The sequence below is a fragment of the Marmota monax genome, unplaced genomic scaffold (genome assembly GCF_021218885.2).
Source record: "Marmota monax isolate L192 unplaced genomic scaffold, Marmota_monax_Labrador192_F-V1.1 WCK01_AAM20220418_F8-fsc00014, whole genome shotgun sequence".
In the NCBI taxonomy this organism is placed as follows: Eukaryota; Metazoa; Chordata; class Mammalia; order Rodentia; family Sciuridae; genus Marmota; species Marmota monax.
Window position 1 is genome coordinate 16,292,825 of NW_026695222.1, and position 23,024 is coordinate 16,315,848.

Here is a 23,024-nt window from a genome sequence, read left to right on the forward strand (position 1 = left end):
AGGATTATGACTACTCTGTTGAGAAATAATAAAATTTAGGAGGTATCACTACCGTCTAGAAATCTTTTGTAGTAATCCAGATGTATTAGTTATCAGTTGTGTGCAATAAACTACCCCAAAAGTAAGCAGTTTAAAATAATAGTAATTTATTGTCTCTCACATTTCTTGAGAATCAAAAATCCTAGTGTGGATTAGCTGGCTGTTTCTGGCTTAGGATCTCTAGGCTGCAGTCAGACTGACAACTTGAGCTGCAGTGATTTGAAGGCTTCAGCAGGGGCTGGAAGATGTGCTTCCAAGAAGGCTCACTCACAGCACTTTTGGCAGAAGGCCCAATTCCTTACCTCTGGGCCTCTTCACAGGTGCCTTTGTATCCTCAGTTCAGAATAGTTGGCTTCCCCCAGAGAGACTGATCAGAGACAGAGAGAAAGACAGTAAGCAAACAAGGAGCCATAGTACCATGTATGACCTTGTCTCAGAAATCATTTCTACTTCAGTCCAGCCCACACTCAAGGGAAGCGAATTAAGCGTTACCTCTTGAGGGAAAAGTATCAAAGAGTTTGTAGGCATGTCTCAAAGCCGTCACACCAGGTTAAAGAGTGGCTTGGCTCAGGATGGTGGCAGTGGGGGTCTGGTATGAACAGCAGAATTTGCTGATGTGGAGGTTATAGGGCATGGCCGGGTGGGATAAGTCTGACTGTAAGGCTTTTGACTTGAGCAGTAGAAGTATGGCAGTGCCATTTACTAAAGTAGGGAAGATTGGAGCAGCAGCAGTTTACTTTTGGAGTAAATTGAGATAGATGCCTACTAGACATCTACTTGGAGAAGTTAAATAGATGTTTGATTATGGTATAGCAGGACAGAGTTCCAGAGGAAGGTGTGGGCTAGAGATGTAACCCTGAGGGTTATGGGTGTGTAGGTGCTATTTGAAGCTGTGAAACAGGATGCAATTTTCCTAGGAAATAAATGTAGGAGAAGAGGCCTGATGCCTGAGCCCTGGGCCCCCAATATTCAGATATCATGGAGATAAAGAGGGGCCAGCAACAAAGATTGAGTGGGAGAGACCATAAGTGAGAAGAGAACACAGGAACATCCCACATGTGTGACTTATATAAGGAGTTTCATGCTAACTCCCCGCACCTCCACAAGAAGCAGAAATGGAGCCAGATGCAGTGGTGCACACCTGTAATTCCACCGACTCAGGAAGCTGAGGTAGGAGGATTGTGAGTTTAAAGCTACCTTCAGCAGCTTAGTGCAGCGCTAAGCAACTCAGACCCTGTCTCTAAATAAGATACAAAAAATGGCTGGGGATGTGGCTCAGTGGTTAAGCATTCCTGGGTTCAGTCCCTGGTACCAAAAAAAAGAAAAGAAAAAGAAGCAGCAGCAGCAGCAGAAATGGTATCTGTACACAAAATGTCTCTATAGTGTTTTTACTCAGGAAATAAGATGTGTCCTTAAGTGCCTTTTCTTTTTTGCCATAAATGCCGAATTATATTTAATAATGCCAGTCTGGTTCTTAGTCCTTGTAGTATTTATACCTCTACTCCAAGTTTAGGTGGAGTTGTTCCTCTTTTAAACTTTATTTAAAGACTCCTTTTAGAATATGTTGGATGAGAGCAGACTAAATACATTATTCATATCATTATTCTGCTACCTTCTACCTTAAGTTCACAGGCGGCTCTTGGTCTTGAGTTTGCTGCCCTTCTCAATCTGATTCTTTTTGTTTTTTTTTTTAATATATATTTTTTTAGTTGTTGATAGACCTTTATTTTATTTATTTATATGTGGTGCTGAGAATCGAACCCAGTGCCTCACACATGCCAGGCAAGTGCGTTACCTCTGAGCCACAGCCCCAGCCCTCAATCTGATTCTTGACAAAAGCGGGAAGTAGGTCCTGCTATTTCTGTACAACAGTGGCAGACTTGAATTCCTGAGTATTTATGGGATAAACTAATGCATAAAGAAAGTGAATCTGTTCCCTTTTCCTGCAGTAATAATAAATCCTATTCAGAGGCTTACAGTTTACAGGCTTCCTGGATGTTTGAATGCAATCTAATCTGTTACCATTTGTCAGCTATTGACCTTTTCCTTTTCTGGGGGACATGGAAACCTACCTTTCCTTTTGAGCTCTGCTAGTGTATCTAAAGTGTTAATAAAAGGGTGCTGAGCTATCTCCAGGAAGTTCAGAACTAAGTCTCAATTTTAGAAAGTTCCCTGATGTGATTTTTCTGTCCCTTCCTTTTTATTCTGATTTTAGTGAATTTCAGATTTACAATTTTTTGTTTGTTTTTTGTTTGGTACCAGGGATTGAATCCAGAGGTACCTTACCACTGAGCCACATCCCCAACCCTTTTTATTTTTTATTTTGAGACAGGGTCTTACTTAGTTGCTTAGTGCTTCACTAAGTTGCTGAGGCTGGCCTTGAACATGTGATCCTTCTACTTCATACTCTCAAATCATTGTGATTGCAGGTGTGTGCCACCAAACCTGGCCTTTGTTTGTTTGTTTGTTTTAATCATAACACTTCAAGTCCTTTTTTAAAATGAACTTTATTTATTTATTTTTTGGGGGGTTCCAGGGATTGAACTCAGGGGCCCTCAATGACTGAGCCACATCCCAGCCACATTTTGTATTTTTTTTAGAGGCAGGGTCTCACTGAGTTTCTTAGCACCTCAGTGTGGCTGAGGCTGGCTTTGAACTCTCCATCTCCTGTCTCAGCCTCTGGGATTACAAGCATGCGCCACCACGCCCAACTGAGCTTTATTTTTTAGAGCAATTTTAGATTTATGGAAAAATTGCATAGTACACAGGGTTTCTATTTACCCAGTTTCTGCTGTTAGTGATATCTACATTATTATGGTATATTTGCTATACTTTTCAATCATTTTTTTGAGATAAGTGGATATATAAACAAAATATGAGTAAATAAACTTATTTCATCTTTATAAACCTGTTTCCTTATCTGTAAAAAAAGAGGGTTATACTAAACTTTTAAATAGCACTACAATTTTTAATTATCTGCAATTTTATATTTTTTAAATTATTTTATTTCTTTGTTGAAATATTACTGATATTATCTTCCCAAATAATGTTTGCATGTTACTGGCAACCTTACCCTAAAAGAGGATTAAATGAGAATTCTTGGAACTGTGACAAGGCTGTATATAGAGACATTAGGTTGAACTAGAGGAAAGTGCCATTTCTGTAGGTTAAAAAATAAGGAGCAAATATCAGCAGTGTCCTATGGTTCAATCTGGTAATTTGGGATAGAGATTCAAAGGAGGGTAAGGGAGCCTTTGGTCCACTGAAGCTGCATGTGGAAAAGCCTGGCTCAACCCTCGAAGTATTAGGAGAGAAAAGGCACTTCAGTTCCTTTGAAGCAACTCAGATCTGCTCTTATTGTTGGTAGAGTGTTGGCAGAAATCCTGGGGTAAGCGAGCAGTTTTCTGGAAGGTCTGCCTCCATCCAGCAGAGAGGGATTGCACTCCATCAAACTCTGAAGAGCCAGCACTTCCTGGTGCAATGGTTAGTTGGTTTTGCAGCCCTGGTGGAAAGGAAGGGCAGAAAAGGAAGATGTTTGTAATTTGGGGAAGGCTGAATTACTTCCGCCTGGGTTATTGGTACCACCAGACCTTCACTGGTGCCACTCTACTGTCACTACTTTATTTATTTCTAATTTTGTCCTTTATTTTGAACTGGAGATTAAACCCAGGGCTTTGCAAATGCAAGGCAGGTGCTTTGCCACTGAGTTATATCCCAGCCCTCATTGTTTTATTCTTAACTGCCCAGGAAAAGTTCTGAAGACTAAGGTGACTTCAGTTGTTCAGGATAAATTAGTAAACTGAGTTTTTCTCTATAACTCTAAGAAAAACAATAGCACGAGTACAATGATAAATGAGAACTGAAATCTGTTGTCAGTGTGAGGCAGAGAATAGTCATGGGACAGAGGAACTTTGGTGAACCAGAGAGTATATGCCCTATCCAAAGGGGACAGGCACTATTCAATTGCAACTTGGGTCATTTTATTGTGGGAATGTGGCTCAAAGGTCATTGTACTCTAATTTTCCAAAAGAGCCAGAAATAAGGGTTTTTGTTTTTCTAATATTTTTAGTAATAGATAGACAAAATACTTTTAATTTGTTTATTTTTTATGTGGTACTAAGAATCAAACCCAGTGCCTTATACATGCAAGGCAAGTGCTCCACCACTGAGCTACAACCCTAGCCCAGTAATAACAGTTTTTAGTGTGTATTCCCCTAATTATAAATGTTGAAACCTAACTTGAATGTTTAAAAAATCATTGTATGTAGCTGGGCAGGGCAGTGACACACCTGATATCCCAACTACTTGGGTGGCCGAGGCAGGAGGATCACAAGTTCAAGGCCAGTCTCAACAATTTAGCAAGACCTTGTCTCAAAAAACAAAATAAAAAGGGTAAAGTGATAGCCTAGCTATCACTAGAGACCCTGGTTTTAATCCTTAGTGCTACCACCAAAAAAAAAAAAAAAATCATCGTGTGGTCCACACACAGTGATTGAAAAGAGCCAGCAAACCCCACTGATCTGCAATACCTGGCCTATGGTTTAGATCTGTTGGAGATCTGTGATATATTCTTACATATTTCTTTCTTTTTTTTTTTTTTTTTTTGTGGTGCGTAGGGATTGAACCCAGGGCCTTATGCATGTGAGACAAGCACTCTACTGACTGAGCTATATCCCTAGCCCCTCACATATTTCTTTATTATGCATTGTTGACAACTTACAGACAACTAAAATGATTTAGACAACTTCTGCCTTTGAGGGACTCACAGATTAGAAGGTAGATAAATAATGAAGATAAAATGTAATTAATCTGAACATTAGAATATATATTCTAGAATATATATGTATTTGAGAGAGTGAGTGAGTGTGTATGTGTGTATAGCTATGAAAGTGGTAACTTCCTTCTGGGAGCATATGATAGGAGGTGGCATTTGAGCCAGAATGTAAAAGATTTGCAGTTTGGTGCATGAAAGCATTTGCGGCCCCTAAAACCTCTAGTGTATATAAATGCTAGATTTTCATTTGCTGGAAATACAGATACTCCTTAATCCTGCTGATGGGAGTCTTAGGGTTAATAACATGAAGGAACTCCCTGATCTCTCCTACACAGGTTGTAGAATAATTGTCAGTTTTAGAGACTTAAGAAATTCAGAGGTCATAGAGCTGGATGCCCTCATTTTTGGACAAGGGGACTGAAAGGGAAGTGGCACGCCTGAGGTCATAGCCCCCCATAATTTTTCTTTGCTACAATGCCTCCCCTCTCTTGGGTATATCCAAAGGTCACTCTTAGGCTGGCTGCCTCTGCCTGCAGGTGGCCCATTGCCCAGGTAGGTGAGAATGGTTTACTATCCTGGTGCAACTGTTTTTTTGTTTTGTTTTATTTTTTTTCTCTCTCTTCATTATTGGGGTTTGAACCCATGGTGCTTTACCACCAAGCTGCTTTCCCAGCACATCCCCTACATTTTTTTGAGATAGGGTCTTACTAAATTGCCTAGGCTGGACTTGAACTTGTGATCCTCCTGCCTCAGCCTCCTGATTTGATGGGATAATAGGCATGTACTGTCTCACCCAGCCCACCCTTCTCTTTCTCTTTGGATCCCTTACCTGAAACATCAGCAACCCCTTTTCTTTGTCAGGGAGTCAGCTGTGTGACCTGGTACAAGTTGCTTGATCTTTCTAATCCTCCGTTTCTTCATCCATGTATAAAGAGCTAGAATAGCACATATGGTGAAGGGAGGTAGGAAGGTCTCAGAAGATTTCAAGATTCTTACATAGACACAATGACATAATGCATGTAAAACGCTAAAGCAACTGACCTGAATGATGATGATTCACATAATTCACAGCCCCCCAAGCTAGGTGAAATGCCTTCTTTTTTTTTTTTTTTTCTCCATGCTAACCTGCACTCTTGTTGCATATGCTTCATTTTGTTGTAATTATTTGTGTCTGTTTCCCTTGCCAAACTAACAGCACGTTCAGTAATTCCTTCAACAAATGTCTTCATGGCTATGGTAGATATGAGGGATGCAGTGGTAAACCAGGAGCCCTTGGTTTCATCAGAGTTTCCAAAGGCATGCCAGGAAATGGTATTCCTGTGAGCTTGTCTCATGATCCATTAAATTTGGGGAATGATCCTCATCAGAACCCCGTCTTAGAGATTAGGATCTGTCTTAAAATTTTTTTTTTTTTTTTTAATGGAGTCTTGCTATGTTGGCCAAACTGGCCTTGAACTCCTGGACTCAAACAATCCTCCCATCTCAACCTCCCAAGTAGCTGGGATTATAAGTGCTTACCATTTTTCCTGGATCTATCTTATTATGTTAGAGGTTCTGAGGAGTCCTGTAGTAGAGGAACCTGTTTACTTTGTCCAACCAAGTTTTGCCATATACAAGTTTGTTGAATAAATTTGGGTCATCTGGACTGTTCTTTCCATTTCAGTTGTGCTTTGGTCTCCAGCTCAAGAAGAAGTAGAAGTGGTACAGAAATGGTTAGAGAACCCTGCAGGGAGCAAACAGCCTCTGGATGCATAGGGACCTGTGGACTTGCTGTCTGATGCCCCCATGGAGACAGGAAGCACCAGGTTGAACGACATGAAGCCCCAGTCTCTGCAGCTGGTGCTGGAGGAGCAAGTGCTGGCTCTTCAGCAGCAGATGGCGGAGAACCAGGAAGTCTCCTGGCGGAAATTGAAGAGCTTCCAGGAGGCACAGCAAAGGCAAGCTGCCCTTGTGAGGAAGCTGCAGGCCAAGGTGAGCAGGGTAGCAGCTGGAAGAGGTAGAGCCAGGTGCGGGGGGATGGCTCACACCTAGCTTGGTGAGCTGAGGATCTGCATTGTTCAGCTTTCAAATATAGTTTCTTTGATCCTCACTACTACTTGACAAGGTCTGGATTGTGTCCCTTTTAAAAATGAATTTCACACAGAGGCACATGCCTGTAATCCCAGCAGCTTGGGAGGCTGAGGCAGGAGGATTGCAAGTTCAAAGCCAGTTCAGCAACAGCAAGGTACTAAGAAACTCAGTGAAACCCTGTCTCTAAATAAAATATAAAATAGGACTGGGGATGTGGCTCAGTGGTTAAGCACTCCTCGGTTCAATCCCTGGTAAAATAAATACATAAGGAAGCTGGGCATGGTGGTTCATACCTGTAATCCTAGCTAGTTGGGAGGATGAGATAGGAGTATCACAAGTTTGAGGCCAGCCTAGGCAACTTAATAAGGTCATATCTCAAAATGAAAAATAAAAAGAGCTGGAGGTGTAACTCAGTGGTAGATCACCCCTGGGTTCAATCCCCAGTACCAGGAGACAAAAAAGGTGGCATTTATAAGGGTTAAATTAGTTGCCCAGGGGCTGGGGTTGTTCCTCAGTGGTAGAGCACTTGCCTAGCATGTGTGAGGCCTTGGGTTCGATCCTCAGCTCCACATAAAGATAAATAAATAAAATAAAGGTATTGTGTTTATCTACAACTAAAAAAAAAATTTTTTTTTAATTAGTTGCCCAGGAGCTGGGGATATATAGCTCAGTTGGTAGAGTGCTTGCCTCGCATATACAAGGCCCTGAGTTCTATCCCCAGCACCACACACACACACACACACACACACACACATAATTAGTTGTCCAGGCTTGTTCTTGTCTAGAGCTGAGATCTGACCCTAAGATTTATGGTTTTGTTTTTCTGATGTAAGAGGCATATTGAAAATATTCTTTTTATATCCAAATAGACAAATAGAAACTTTAAGATGTCACGGCCTTATCCCACCATCACCACCCAGTTCTCCTGTTCACTGCAGGTTGCCCAAATTATGAGGGAACTTTGGTTTGGAGTTTTTGTACCAGTTGTGTCCATTGCCTAGAGTGTGCTGTCTTTGCCTTAGGTTTTGCAGTACCGGAGCTGGTGCCAAGAACTGGAGAAGCGACTGGAAGCCACTGGAGTAAGTGAGGCTGAGTTCCATGTTCCCCTTGAGCCCTCAGTAAATGTACTTATTAGGCTTTATTTTCTGAGGGTGGCCGGGATATGATAAGGGGTGTATGCTAGAGGTCTCTCTTCAGCCTCTGAAAGTTCTGTCAACAGCAGTCTTCCTTGGACCTTGCTATGGCTGGTCTATGAGAGTCCATCCCTTGGTTTTCTAAGGACCAATGCAATATCAGGGGACTTAGCCCAGTGGGCAAGTGGAACTAGAGGGAGGAAATGCATCCTTTATCCAGCAGGTGTCATTGTTTCTCTGTGGTAGGAGAGGTGTTCCTCTAAGACCTACAACGCATGTCTACTCTAGAGGGATCTATTTGTATCTTGGCTGGGCAGAATTGGCTTTGAAAGACCCATTTGTCTTAGTTCCAGCTCCCTCAGGCACCTGATCACATTCTCAGAAAAGTTCTGTTGCAGGAAGGAAAGAACCAAAACATATTGAGTACCTTCTTTGCAGGTAGGGCAAAGATTGTGGTATAATTATGTCACTTAGTCCACAAAAGAACTTTCTCAGAAGAGTGATATTACTTTCATTTTGTAGCTGAAGACACTGTAGCACCAAGAAGTTAAGTGACTTTACAAGGTCCAAAAATTATTATAGTAAAAATCAAGGCCATTAGTGAACAATAATCTTATGCTTCTTAGGTTCAAGGTTCTTTTTAAAACCAAATTCCATCTTTCAGAGGAGGTTATTGGTTCATTTTTGGAAAGAGGGATGCAGTGGATTTGCTTCCAGGACATAGTGATTGAGAAAAGAAAGGAAATTGCTATCGCGGGAGAAAGAATAAAAAGAAAGTGTGCTGCTATGGAAAGAGGCCTCAGGGAATTGGCTTGAGTGATGTTCTCTTTGGAAGTGAATAAGGCTTGTTTCTGTCTGGCAAAGGGGCCGATTCCTCTGCCTTGGGAAAGTGTGGAAGAGCCAAACCTGGAACAGCTGCTAATCCGATTGGACGAGGAGCAACAGAGGTGATGGACCCCATATTTTCTGACCTGAGTGTTTGGCCAGTGGGTGGAGAAGTCTGATGAAAAAACTGTCCTGAGGGCTAATATGGATTAGAACCATCCTGGCAATGGAAAATTCCAGTCATTGTCATCTCACTCTCAAGAGGTCTAAGGGGTGGCACAGACCTTTATTTGCATTTGCTCTTTCCCCTCCCCAGTGCAGGTGTGAGAGTCTAGCAGAAGTGAATACTCAGCTTCGACTGCACATGGAAAAAGCTGACGTGGTGAATAAAGCCCTTCGGGAAGACATGGAAAAATTGACAGTGGACTGGAGTCGGGCCCGGGATGAGCTAATAAGGAAGGAGAGCCAGTGGCGGATGGAGCAGGAGGTAGGAAGGACAGAGAGCAGAACTGAGAGAAGAGGGCTGTGCATACTGAGTGCTGCCCTGGTCAGTGCTGGAAAGGATTAACTTCAGAAAATGGATGGAAACTGTTGTCATTAAAGCCTCTGACTATCCTTACCCATGCAGACGGCTTTGCCCATGCTAGCCAGGCCTGTGCTAGCAGCTCTGCTCTGTTAGGCTTTCTTAGTTCTGCGTTACCTACCTAGTCTAGGTCTTGCTGGTGGCATGATACTCAAAGCACTCTCTTCTTGCAGAAGTGACTAGCTTTGATTTCAAATGGATCTGAAGGTTTACTGGTCCCCTTCAGCTGGAGATCTGCATAGCTAGATGCCATGAAGGTGGTTACGAAGTTGCATGGAAAAGAAAAGACAGAGATCCTGAAGAATTTTCAGGTTCCAGCTAAAGGAAACCAATGTTTCTTGAGCCCTTGCTGTATGCAAGGTGACTTACATATGTTAGATCACTTACTTCTCCTTATAAGTTTATGATAATAGCCCCCATCTAAGCAGCCACTGCATCTCCTTTTCTAATCTAGCTGAGGGAAAGACTGCTTACCATCCGATGTCGTTTGTCCTTAAAGTCCCTTCTTTCACCCTAGTAGTCAGGAGTAATTCAAGACTCTTATACTGGCAAAAGATAGTACTCTGCCCTTGGGTATGACCCAGGTTTCTGAACACACAGTTCTTCAAGGGCTATCTGAAGGGGGAACATGGTCGCCTTCTCAATCTATGGCGGGAGGTAGTGACCTTCCGACGCCACTTCCTGGAAATGAAGTCAGCAACTGACAGGTCAGTGTGGGAATAAGAAGGGAGGAGGTTTGCCCCTATTGATTCTGAACTTAAGGCAGTGGGCTGCTGTAGAAGGGGAATCAGGTGAAGATGGGGGGTGCTATTGTTCATTTCAGGTGATTTTTTTCACATACCTGCCCCTCAGGCTTATTGGGCCTGATCTCCAAGTTCCCTTGGTTCCTATTGGAGTCTGCTCTTTTCCTTGCTTGTACTCAGAGATCTGACAGAGCTAAAGGCTGAACACGCGAGGCTTTCAGGGTCCCTGCTGACCTGTTGTCTGCGCTTGACCGTGGGAACACAGTCTCGGGAATCCAGTAGATCTGGGAAAACGGACAAGAGTGAGCCACCCCAGCTGCTGCTCCTACTAGCCAAGACTCAGGAGCTAGAGAAGGAAGCCCATGAGAAGAGCCAGGAGTTAATACAACTCAAGAGCCAAGGGGATCTGGAGAAAGCTGAACTTCAGGATCGGTGAGATGGCCTGAGGTCCCAGGAAAGGCTCCTTGAGGGAAAACTGACTCATTCGAGAGTTATGGAAAGGCAGGAGAGAAACCAAGAGTGTTCCTACCATGAGAGGGAAAATAGATGTGCTGGGATAGTCTAGTTTGAAACCCAGTGCCGTAGTTGGGGCTTTCACTGACCTCTGCCCTCAGATTACCTTGTAGCTCAGTTTTTCTCGTGTAGATTTGTATAGCTAGCTGTGACTCTGTCCTCTATCAATACCAAACTATTTGCCATACCCAGAATTACCAGTTCTTCCATGTTTCTCTGCCTTTGTATATGTTGACCTTGGCCTGGAATGCCACCCTCCCTTCCCCTCTGCTTTATCCTCTAAAGCATAGATCACATGTCACCTCTTCTACAAAACCTTCTGTGAATTTAGTAGTCTGTTATGTTACTTTGTCCCTGTGGTCTTTTGGCCTGCTTGTTACAGCATTGATCTCATTGTATTCCATTAATTATTTAGTTTCTTGCTGATTTTTTATTTTTGCGGTGCCTGGGGATTGAACCCATGGCCTTTGTGTGTGTTAGGCAAATGCTTTACCACAATAACACGAGTATTTTAATTCTGGGTTTATAATGAAGTGGGATTTTTATTTTTTTGGTATTGAGTATTGAATTCAAGGGCATTGTATCACTGAGACACATCCCCAGCCCTATTTTTTGTACTTTATTTATACGCAGGATCTCACTGAGTTGCCTAGTGCCTCGCTTTTTGCTAAGGCTGGCTTTGAACTCTCAATCCTCCTGCCTCAGCCTCCCTAGCAGGCGGGATTACAGGCGTGTGCCACCATGCCAGGCATGAAATGGGATTTTTAAATGAGGATAAGAAGGGCAAAAATTTTATGTCTCTAGTGCTTTGCACTTATCTCCATATAGTAGACACTAAATAAATGTTTGTTGAATGATACAATAATTAAATGAATGACCATGTGGTGAGTTGGGCTCTTGGAATTGGTACATGATATAATTATTAAGATTTTTTATAAAAATATTTAAACCCCTGAATAATATTCACTTAAGAAATACTTGTGGACGGGTGCAGTGGCTCATGCCTATAGTTCCAGCAGCTTGGGAGACTGAGGCAGAAGGATCACTAGTTCAAAGCCAGCCTCAGCAATTTAGCAAGGCACTAAGCAACTCAGTGAGACCTCTAAATAAAATACAAAATAATGGTTGGAGATGTGGCTCAATGGTTAAGTGCCTCCTGAGTTCCATCCCAGTACACCCCATCCCCACCCCCTGGCAAAAAAAAAGAAATACTTGTTTAGCCACCCACATGATGCCAGGCACTAAGCTCCATGATATAGTGTTAAGCAATAAAGATGTCACTGACTTTAGAGTAATATCAGGGAGATTGACCATATTCTATCCGAATCACCCCTTCTTTTTCCCTATCAGAGTCAGAACCTTGGGCTGGAGGGACTTGGGACTATCCCATGTGTCAATTTCGATATTCTTATTGGCTTCAGGGTGCTTGACTTCAAGATCAAGCGAGGCCTGGAAGGGCCTGGGCCAGGGCTTTCCTTCAGCTCTTGGCCCCCAAACACAAGTTCCAGCCTTGAGATGTGGTAAATCCCTGCATGTGTTTGAGTGGCTTTTGGCTTCCTGCTCCCAGTTCAAAGCTAGTAGCTTCACATGGTATTCAGGGAGTGCCCAAGGGATTCTGAGGGGCTGCAGTGGAAGTGTCTTTTGGGGCTGGGGTGTGCTGCATAGTAGCTTTACCTGCTCCATGGGATGCCTAAGTGACAGTGCTGTGCTCTTCTCGTTAGAGTGACCGAGCTCTCTGCTTTGCTGGCCCATTCTCAGAAGCAAAATGAAGATTATGAAAAAATGCTAAAGGCTCTGAGAGAGACAATGGAGATCCTGGTACATAATCCTTTGTTCTGGAAAAGAATTGGGAGTGGGCTTGTAGGTTCCTTCCTCCTTTATAAACAGGTAGTATAGACTACCACGAAATGTTTCTTTTCTTTTTTTTTTTTTTTTATATTTATTTATTTATTTTTTTAGTTCTCGGCGGACACAGCATCTCTGTTTGTATGTGGTGCTGAGGATCGAACCTGGGCCGCACGCATGCCAGGCGAGCGCGCTACCGCTTGAGCCACATCCCCAGCCCCACGAAATGTTTCTTAATGAAGTTCTCCAAAGCCAAAAAAATATATTTTGATTGAATCTGACAATAAACCCATGAATTTATTCATTCAAAAAATATTATTAACTGTTCACTATCTCAACTGTTTTCCTGGGAAAATTATAATGGCATATGGATGCCATGTGTTCTTTTCAGAGAGAAGTAGCATATACTTTAAGAGACACAATGTCAAATTAGCAGGTTACCTGGGGAATAAATGAGGAATATGGCAATTTTTAGCCTGGAACAAAAGGACTTGAAGAAGTCAGGGTGTCTGTCTTCACACATGGAAGTCTGACACTGGGGGAAAAAGATTGATGCATTTAATGTTTTCCAGGGCAAAACCAACATCAGAGGTTAGATATCATAGGGTAGGAGGTTTGGCTCACAGCTAGAACTACTTGAATGGTCTATCTTTTTTTTTTTTTTTTAATATTTTTTCAGTTGTTGACAGACCTTTATTTTATTCATTTTCTTATACCTGGTGCTGAGAATCAAACCCAGTGCCTCCTACATATCAGGCAAGCGCTCTACCACTGAGCCACAATCCCAACCCCATTGAATGGTCTGTCTTATTAAAGGAGCAAAGCTTTGATTACTGACTTAACATGTGACAGGGATGTTATTAAAGAAGTTCTTTAAAGTTGCATGTTAGAACCTCTGGCTTGATTCCATATTTTCCTTTATTTCTATGAATTTTCAGATTTCTGATTTTCAGCAGCTCCTGAACCCCTGTCTGTATTCACACCCCTAATTTTTTCATCCAGACTGGGGTCACCTGGGAGCTGGACTTGTTTGTGTTTTCTTGATTTCTTTCTTTTTTTTTTTTTTAATATTTTTTTTAGTTGTCAATGGACCTTTATTTTATTTTATTTTATTTATATGCGGTGTTGAGACTTGAACCCAGTCTCAACATGCTAGGCAAGCCCTCTACTGCTGAGCCATAACCCCAGCCCTCTTGATTTCTTTTTGTCAAGAATTTGCCTGTTCAGACATCCATGGGGCTTAGAAGTAAGTGAATGAAGTGGATGAGTTGCAATACTTCTTGTTTTCCAATGCTATCTTGTTTAGTTTTCAGTAAAGCAGGGGAAACTTGAGTTCAGTACTAAGGAAACAGTGAGGAGTGGCAAGGAATGAAAGACCCCAAATAAATGTCTCATCTTGAGGAGGTATCCATTGTTCAACTTCAATAAATAATTATCATCTAGGAATGGGGGCTGGGTGAAGCTCATTTTTAACTTTTTTGAGAGAAGCCAGAACTTCAGACTTTTTGCAAAGTCTCTCCCTTTACACGTGTTGATTCAAATTTTGGCTAAATAAAACATTACTACAGGTCTGTGTTTTCAAGCCTAACATAAGTGCAGTAGGAAGAGAGGAAATCTTGAGTCTTCAAGATTATTACTAGCTTTGGGGCTAGAGCTGGTTTATAGCCATGGCTCTCTGGCATCGATTTACTATTTGGAGGCAGCGGCCATCCCCCATCCAATAATAGCTGACATCTGTTGAGTGTTCGCTTTGTATCAGCACGATGTTGTAGAATTTATGTGCAGCTTTTAATTTAAGACTCCAAAACAACTTATGGAAATAGTTGCTGTTAATTTTCCTATTTTTAAGAGAAAAGTTCAAAGAAGAAATTGCCGAAAGTTACCAACCTAGTAAGTGATAGAGCAAGAACCCTAACCTGGGCAGGCTAATTTGGAGCTTTTAATCGCTTCATCTGAACTTTTTATCATCACATTGCATTGTCTTCGGACTTCTTGGAAAAGTGTGGTTGACAGAATGAGCAGAATAAGACTTTGGCTGATTTGGGGTCTGTAATTACAAATTATTTTTTGAGAGTTTGGCTCTTAGGCTCTACTCTTTTTTTATATTTTTTATTGTAATTTTTTTAGTTGTAGTTGGACACAATATCTTTAATTTTATTTATTTGTTTATTTATTTTTATGTGGTGCTGAGGATCAAACCCAGGGCCTCACACGTGCAAGGCAAGCACTCTACCATGGAGCTACAGCCCCAGCCCTCTATTCTATTCTTTATGCAGGAGTCAAATCACACAGAATTAATGGAACATGAGGCATCTCTTAGTAGGAATGCCCAAGAGGAGAAGTTGTCTTTACAGCTGGTGATCAAGGAGATAACACAGGTACTGGTAAGCCTGCTGTCATGGTACCTAGGTAATGCTTCATTCCTCTCCCCAGTCTTCCATGTCCTCTCACATGCCTAGATTTCCAGTCTCTTGAGGTTTGGACTTAGGGTCTTGTGGGATGAATGCTCTATATTTGAAGATGAGATCCTTAAGGGATAGGTAAGCATTCATATCCTGGCACTATGTGGTGGGACAGGACCTCTTTACTGTCACCAGCTGCAATTCTCAAGCCAGAGAATAGATTCTGGTCTTTTGTCACTTCAATAGCCTCTTCTTCCTTTGTTCCCTTATTTATTATTATCTCAGAGAATGTTCTGGCCTTGTTGCTAGTCTTAGATTTGGGTGACCACAGGTGGAGTGTTGAAGAAATGAGCCTTTTTTTCTCTCAGATACCTACTCTAACCCTCAGGGAAAGGACCTGAGAAGGAAAACCTCAGATTCTTCTGGCTGTAGTGTGAGCTAAGCTCCTGCATGGACTCCAGGCTTCAGTCAGTAGGGTGGTAACAGTGTTGTGTTGGTTTTCAGGCCTTGGTGGAAGAAGGGGACAACACTGGCCAAGGCTCTGGTCATGAGAGCTCTTTGAAATTGGACTCTAGTGGCTTCTCCTCCCACTTTGATTCCCAGGATCCAGACAAAGCTCTTACTCTGGTGCGTTCAGTGCTGACTCAGAAACACCAGGCTGTGCAGGTGAGGCTCCCTAGTGTTCCTCAGTCAATAACGTGGCAGCTAAACTGACAGATGCCCCAAGTACCTCCCTAGCGTGGACTATCCCTTTCAGTGGACCAGTCATGAGGTGTCTATTCAACACCCCAGAGTGCTTCTTAGAATTTCTCCATGTCTTCCCAGTTATACTGTGGGTAACAGGCTGATTCTCCATGCCTGTGGCAACTTCACATTGTACAACAGTGTTTATTACTATGAAAAGAGCTATGGTAGGGTATGGGTATGAGTTCCCCCAATCTGAGGGACCTAGGCACACTTGCCATCCCCCCATGCCACTGTACTTTTGAAGATGATGAACTCTTAACACTCTAGAGCTCCAAAAGCAAATAACCCCTTGTCCTCTGACTTTTCAACCAGTCACATCTCTATTCCCAGCTTGCCCTTGTACCAGTGCCTAACCTCATGTCCAAATGGACTTTCAGACTTCTGAAATCCCTCCTTTGCCCTTGCCCTCTTGCTTATCATCTCGTTTCTACTGCTGTCCCTCCACAGGACCTAAGGCAGCAGCTTTCAGGCTGCCAGGAAGCAATGAGCTTCTTGAAGCAGCAGCACGATCAGTGGGAGGAAGAGGGCAAAGCCCTGAGGCAGCGGCTGCAGAAGCTCTCTGGGGAGCGGGATGCTCTGGCAGGACAGACTGTGGGCCTCCAGGGCGAGGTGGACACTCTCAGCAAGTGAGCAGATGGGCTGTTCATCCCTACTCCCATGTCTGGTCTCTGTCCTCATCCACACCCATTTACCAGTACCCATTATATCTTTTGTCAGCTCCTCCTGTCATCCCTGAGATCCAGGGCTGCTTTGCTTTGTGTTCTATTTAACAAGCTTTTGGGTTTTTGTGTTTTGAAATGATTAAAAAACAGTTTCCTGCTCAAAAGGAAAGATGGAATGTTCTCCTTTGACCTTGTGATGTCTGCTTCCAGCAAGGATTTTAGGTCCCAAGATCTGCTCATTTCTGGTTTCTTCGTTCCAGGGAGCGAGAGCTCCTGCAGAAGGCCAGGGAAGAGCTGCAGCAGCAACTAGAGGTGCTGGAACAGGAAGCATGGCGGCTCCGAAGGGCAAATATGGAGCTACAGCTGCAGGGTGACTCTGCCCAGGGGGAGAAGGAGGAGCAGCAGGAAGAGTTGCACCTGGCTGTTCGGGAGAGGGAGCGTCTGTAAGTGTGACCAGTCTCTTCCTCTCTGGCCTTCCTTTAGTTCCACACCCTCCCCCACCTGCTCCTCTATTTTAGAAAGTGGACTGTCTAGAAGCCTGGCACAGAATGGGTAAAATTAGCTTACTACTTTCCTTTGCAGAAAGATGAATACACAAAGTGCATCCAGACTTTGTTGAGCACCCATAGAGATGAGGCACTGTGAGGAATATAAAAATGAATTACAGATAACCTCATCTCAAGAAACTTGCAATAATGGAGAAGACACAAGTAAACAACTGTAAAATGAGAGTAGATGAAGTATAAGTATAAATAGGCCTTCGAACCTGTTCCTTTTGTAGCATAGGAGTAACAGTTAATTATTGAGAACCAGGAAGAGCTTTAAGGAGTAGGAGATGGTTTGAGTGGGACCTTGACCTATTTTGATAGTGAATAGGAGAGAGGCTAAAGGAACAGTATAGCAAAGAAAAGGAGGCAAGAATGTTCATGGCATTTTCAGAGTAGGCTGGGATGCTAACAGATGAGCAGAGAAGTAACAGGAAATAAACTTTGCTTTCAAGAAGGGAATTCGAGAGTCAATATTAAATCTATGAATTCTCTTATATGATGTTGCACAAGGAACAGGGACTTTAGAGCTGAATGAAAGCTTGGTTTAGATTCTGGATCTGCCACGGACAGATTATTTGTAAAATGGGGATAAGACTATTTACCTTGAAGAATTAATGGAAAAAGTGTTTTAGAAAATGCCAGCATAGAGCCTAGCATACAGTAGATCTTGAATAACTGGTAGCAGGGTTATCTTTTCTTCACCCTTGGTATATTCCCCTCCTCTTCTGTATCCTAGTTCTTTGCAACTAGTGGGCATGAAGAGTAGAAACTTGAAAGACTGCCAAAAGGGTCATGCCCTGTCCTAGGAAGGATCTCCCCTGCACCAAGTAGAAGGCAGACAATCTGCAAATAGTTATATTTTTAAAACTTATCTTACCTGACTTGATGACATAGTTATATGATTCAAAAGGAATTTTAAAAGATTTACAAAAGATAGACACATGAAGTCTTACTTCCATCTTTGCTTTCTACATCTTGTTTCCCTTCCTCCTCTAAACTATTTAAATTAATTTCTTGTTTATCTTTCCCATGCTACTTCATGCAAACATAAGCATAGATTCTTCTTTCTCTCACTTTTTTTGCATAAAGAAATGTATACATTTTGCATATATATATTATATAAAAAATGCACATGTGCCAGGCACATTGGTGCACACCTGTAATCCCAGTGGCTTGGGAGGCTGAGCAGGAGGATTGCAAGTTCAAAGCCGCCTCAGCATTGGCAAGGCACTTAGCAACTCAGTGAGACCCTGTCTTTAAATAGAATGCAAAATAGGACTGGGGATGTGGCTCAGTGTTTGAGCGCCCCTGAGTTCAACCCCCAGTACCCCCCCAAAAAAATGCACATGTGTACTGTTCTTCATCTGACTTTTTTTACTTAGCATATTAGAGATCATTTCTTATCAGTTTTTGGAGACTTTTCTCATTCTTTTGCATAGAAAATGTAATTATATTCATGTTACCTTTTGGGTGACCACTTCCAAAGACTTACTCTAGCCCCATCTTCTTCATTTCTCAGTCAGGAAACACTGGTGGGCTTAGAAGCCAAGCAGTCAGAATCACTCAGTGAGCTAATCACACTTCGGGAAGCTTTGGAGTCAAGTCGCCTGGAAGGGGAGTTACTGAGGCAAGAGCAAGCGGAAATGGCAGCAGCACTGGCCAGGGTGTGTAGGCCTCCTCTTTACTTACTGGGTGGATGGCTTAGGAAGTTGGGTTCCCAGAAAAAGGGCATGTAGCTGCCTCATTCTCTTTGCCCTTTAAGCTGTGACCCTTGGGTTTCTTTCCTCCATTCCTAGCCTGCTTCTGGGTTCTCTCCCTCTGAATGTACCCTCTATGTTGGAATTAGATGATGGTTATGTCAGCCTTTTAAAACCATTCAGTGGCTTCCCAGCTCTGGAGCTGCATTCAAAGACTTGCCATCTGCCTCAAACTGTGTGTCTAGCCTCCCTGTCCACTCCAAACCCACCCTAACCCCTGTTGTCCTTTGCTCCATGTAGCATTAGTTGCATTCTCAGTTTTGTTATGTTCCTTCTTGACCCTAGTATTCTGCATATGCTTTTTCCTCTGCCTGGACTGCTTCTTTCCTTCCCCTTTAACCAGGAACTGTTCCTCATCTCTCAATACCCAACTTAATTGTTAACTCCTCTACCAAGCATTTTTGACTCTTCCAAATTGAATGAATGACTTCTTTGAGTTCCCCAGAGCACTTTGGGTCTATATTTCTATGGTGTCCTCACAATTGTGCTTGTTCATTATGTCTGTGCCTCTATGCTGTGAGCTCCTGTCTTACACCTCAATGAAGGAATAAATGGGCAAAGGGAAAACTTGTTTAGAATGTAGGGGAAGGGATGGAGTGCTAACTGATATTTGCACCAAAAGCAGCAGGTGTTGGGAATGTGAACTGTTTACAGTTTTAAGAAAACTAGGAATGGGAAACGCTTTAACCCTCTTTGATTTGTAGGCAGAACAATCCATTGCAGAGCTTTCAAGTTCTGAGAACAGCTTGAAGGCAGAGGTTGCCGATCTTCGGGCTGCAACTGTCAAGCTCAGTGCCTTAAATGAGGCTTTGGCGTTAGATAAAGTTGGACTGAACCAACAGCTTCTCCAGGTGAGCAGAGATTTGTCTGATCTCCATGAAGGGCTGGAACCGGACTGAGATGCCAGTGACAAGCAAAGCTGATGCCCATATTAGGGCAGACTCCTTAAGGGATTAGCTCCCAAATGTAGTTTTGTTTCTTTCTTTCTTTTTTCTTTTTTTTTCCTGGTACTGGGGCACTCTACCACAGATCTATACCCCCAGCCTTTTTTATTTTGAGACAGGTTCTTGATAAATTGCTGAGACTGACCTCAAACTTGAGATCCTCCTGCCTCAGCCTCCCTAGCAGCTGGGATTATAGATGTGCACCTCCATGCCTGGCATCAAACAGTTCTGAAATGAACAAAAGGAACATTTACTGTACACTGGAGAGCAAAGGATTAGATTTGAGAATTAGAAATACTCCTGTCCCACACTTTTAGCAGAACCACCTTTGTATAGGCTTTAGAGAGAGTCATCAGAACTGGGAAGGGATTGATGTCCTCTGGAAGCAAGACCAGGTTTTTAATCCTATTAGGTGAAATATTGGCAATCACTAGAAAATAATCCACCAAAGAGCCTAAATCCTCCAAAATCTCTACAGGTTATAAATTTAACCTATAATTTTAGCAAAGGACCATACTTACTCCCCCTGTTCTCTTGAGCTCCAGAAATATTCTGTTCTATTATTCTGAATTATTTGAGAACGGAATTTTGCCCTTTTTTTAATCTCCATCTCCAGCATCCAGCCTATCCTGTACTTAAAATACAAGCACCAGATCAAATGAATAGATTTTCCCCCATCTTCATTTTTGGAGAATAGATTCACATCTCACTTGGATTTTGGTTTTCAGCACTTGAGACCCGTTAGGGAAACTCTAACCACTTGTCTTTGATGACATGTACCCCCTTTCCTTTTTGGCCAGTAGTTGGAGCATGACAACCAGTCTGTGTGCAGCAGAGTAGAGGTGGCAGAGCAGGCGAGAAATGCTTTGCAGGTAGACCTGGCAGAGGTAGAGAGGAGCAAGGAAGCACTGTGGGAAAAGAAAACTCACCTGGAGGCTCAGCTGCAGAAAGCTACAGAGACTGGAGCTGAGCTACAGGCAGAGCTCAGGAGCATCCAAGAAGAAAAGGAAGAAATTAAAGAGAAATTAAATGAGGTGAGAAGACAGTTATACAGTGGACACCATTAATTAAGATACTACTCATTGTAAAAAATAAAACATGATGAAAATGACTCAGGGAAAGTCTTATTTCCTAGAAATGACCCGTGTTACTTGTTTGTGGTCTATCTTCCTATTTTTTAAAGTAATTCCTACAAGAATCTGCTGATTCCTTACTTCTTCCTACCCACCAGTTTGAATTAGATGCTTCTCCTATATGTTCTGCCAACACCTCATGCTTATTTCAACATCTGCACCATTCATACTACAGTTATCTGTTTCCATGTCCGTCAGGCAAGGCTGTGTCTTATTATTGTATTCCTTTGGCTGTTAGCTCAGCGCTGAACACATAACAAGGCTAATCAGTACATTTATTTCTTGAACCAATGAATGACCTGGCCCAAAGGTCATCTTTTTCCTTCACCAAGCCTCTCATAATAATTATACATAATCTTCCATTTCAGAATCCCTTCCACAGGTCACTGGTCACTTTCTTCCTGGTATTATATGCATCCTATTTCTGAAAACTAAAAGTTCTTATGTGCAGGTCTTCTGTCCCCAGCAGAGAGTCTTGCTCATAAAAGAGCATCCTTTCAGGGCTGGGGCTCTCTGGGTTGCTCAGGGAAATAGATAAATGCCAGTGTTATTAAGTGAGCAACATTCAGATTTACAGTGCTGGGCCCAGAATCTCTGAAGCGCCAATGGCCCTAACCTGGTATTAGCCGACCAGGGGAATTTTGCCTCTACTCTATATCTCACTAATTTCTTCCCCTCAGGTACTTTACCAGCAGGAGGCAGCTACAGTTCAGCTTGAACAGCTGCATCAGGAAGCAAAGCGACAGGAAGAAGTGCTTGCCAGGGCAGTCCAGGAGAAAGAGTCTCTAGTAAGAGAGAAGGCTGCTCTAGAGGTGCGGCTGCAGGCTGTGGAGAGAGACCGCCAGGACCTTGTTGAACAACTTATGGGGCTTAGGTAAGGCTTTGATCCAGTTCAGCCACGCTTAGAGAGCTTCACAAGGCAAAGGGTAGCCAAGCTAACTTCTGTGCCCTAAGTATATGACTTCCAAGTGAATTATGAATTTATAATTGCCCCCACTAACTTCTCCAGGTAGCCAGTACTTAGAACTCCACTCCTTTTAAGGAAAGGTAAGGGCATTGATGGGTAAGATCTCTTCCTGTATCCTAAACTTCACAGCTCGGCCAAGGAACAGCTGGAGAACAATCTGTTTGAGGCCCAACAACAAAATTCTGTGATAGAGGTCACCAAGGGACAGCTAGAGGTCCAGATTCAAACTGTCACTCAAGCCAAGGAAGCAGTCCAAGGTGAGAATCCAAATGGGATGGGGCGTACTCTATCCATGGGGATGGTGAAAGTCAGGAATGCAGTGGGATGCTATTAAAGCTTTTCTCCAGCCAGCGCAGGGCCTTTGAGATGGGAGTTGCTCATAAGGTTCATGGGGAGCAGAAGAATATTATTAGGTAAAAGGAGCAGGGGCAGAGGCTCAGAGAGCTGATCCTCTTTCTGGAATCCTAGGGGAAGTGAGGTGCTTGAAGCTAGAACTGGAAACTGAACGGAGCCAAGCAGAGCAGGAGCGGGAGAGAGCAGCCAGAAAGTTGGCCCAGGCTGAGCAAGATGGGCAGATGGCCCTGGAGCAGCAGAAGGTGGCCCATGAGGAGGAGGTCAAACAGCTTCAGGAGAAATGGGTAGGTGGTGAATGTGGCTGGGGTTGGGAGAGGCAGACGTGATTTCCCTTCTGTGAAAGGGCACCACCTGCTGACGCTTGGTCTAGGTGTTACTGCTTACAGGAGTGGTTTGGACAGCATGGTATAAATAACTTCTAGGTATTAAATGAGTTAATAGCTGGGCACGGTGGAACATACCTGTAATCCCAGCAAGTTGGGAGGCTGAGGTGGGAGGATCATGAGTTCAAAGCCAGCCTCCCAACTTGGGTGGGCTCACCAGCATGCTGAGCATAGTGCCCACTGTATTTACCAGCTTTTGATGAAAGAAGTGGTCACTTGCCTGGCTCTTACCTACCCTCTGAACTCATTCAAGACAAACCGGCCAGGTGCACTCCTAGAAATCATAGACTGCCCACAGCCTGCACAGTGTCAGTAGCCTGCTAGTATTGCCTACTGCACCTGCAGGACTCGGAATCTTGGCCACACAAGGCTGGCAGGGGACATAGTGGGGCAGTGCACAATGTTGCCACAACCTTGAGATCTCTCCTCACCTCACTAACTCTTCTCACCCTGGACCTTCCCCCTACTGTGATCCCTCACCTGACCCTGTGCCCTATCCTCATGCCACACTAGCATTGTTTTCTTGATACTTACCTTCCCTAGCCATGACACCTTTCCCCACATCCTTTCTCACCTTATTTGATTTTTTTTAATAAATCTCA

General features: G+C 43.1%; 1 protein-coding gene across 12 annotated transcripts in view; it reads left to right on the plus strand.

Annotated features, from left to right (window-relative positions):
* Positions 1 to 23,024, plus strand: part of Cep250 (centrosomal protein 250) — a 47,250-nt gene that overhangs the window by 2,464 nt on the left and 21,762 nt on the right. For 7 of the 12 annotated variants that reach the window (XM_046433262.2, XM_046433263.1, XM_046433268.1 and 4 more), the window contains 17 exons: positions 6,477 to 6,784; positions 7,906 to 7,962; positions 8,881 to 8,963; positions 9,163 to 9,328; positions 10,025 to 10,131; positions 10,348 to 10,599; positions 12,402 to 12,567; positions 14,802 to 14,909; positions 15,432 to 15,593; positions 16,122 to 16,300; positions 16,597 to 16,779; positions 18,404 to 18,548; positions 19,346 to 19,492; positions 20,389 to 20,619; positions 21,399 to 21,592; positions 21,815 to 21,942; positions 22,154 to 22,323. In XM_046433262.2, coding sequence (XP_046289218.1) covers positions 6,599 to 6,784; positions 7,906 to 7,962; positions 8,881 to 8,963; positions 9,163 to 9,328; positions 10,025 to 10,131; positions 10,348 to 10,599; positions 12,402 to 12,567; positions 14,802 to 14,909; positions 15,432 to 15,593; positions 16,122 to 16,300; positions 16,597 to 16,779; positions 18,404 to 18,548; positions 19,346 to 19,492; positions 20,389 to 20,619; positions 21,399 to 21,592; positions 21,815 to 21,942; positions 22,154 to 22,323 — 2,664 coding nt within the window. In that variant the 5' untranslated portion in view covers positions 6,477 to 6,598. Of the gene's footprint in view, positions 1 to 6,476; positions 6,785 to 7,905; positions 7,963 to 8,880; positions 8,964 to 9,157; positions 9,329 to 10,024; positions 10,132 to 10,347; positions 10,600 to 12,401; positions 12,568 to 14,801; positions 14,910 to 15,431; positions 15,594 to 16,121; positions 16,301 to 16,596; positions 16,780 to 18,403; positions 18,549 to 19,345; positions 19,493 to 20,388; positions 20,620 to 21,398; positions 21,593 to 21,814; positions 21,943 to 22,153; positions 22,324 to 23,024 lie in introns of those variants that run through there. The other 5 variants (XM_046433269.2, XM_046433270.2, XM_046433271.2 and 2 more) reach the window with 5 other exon arrangements.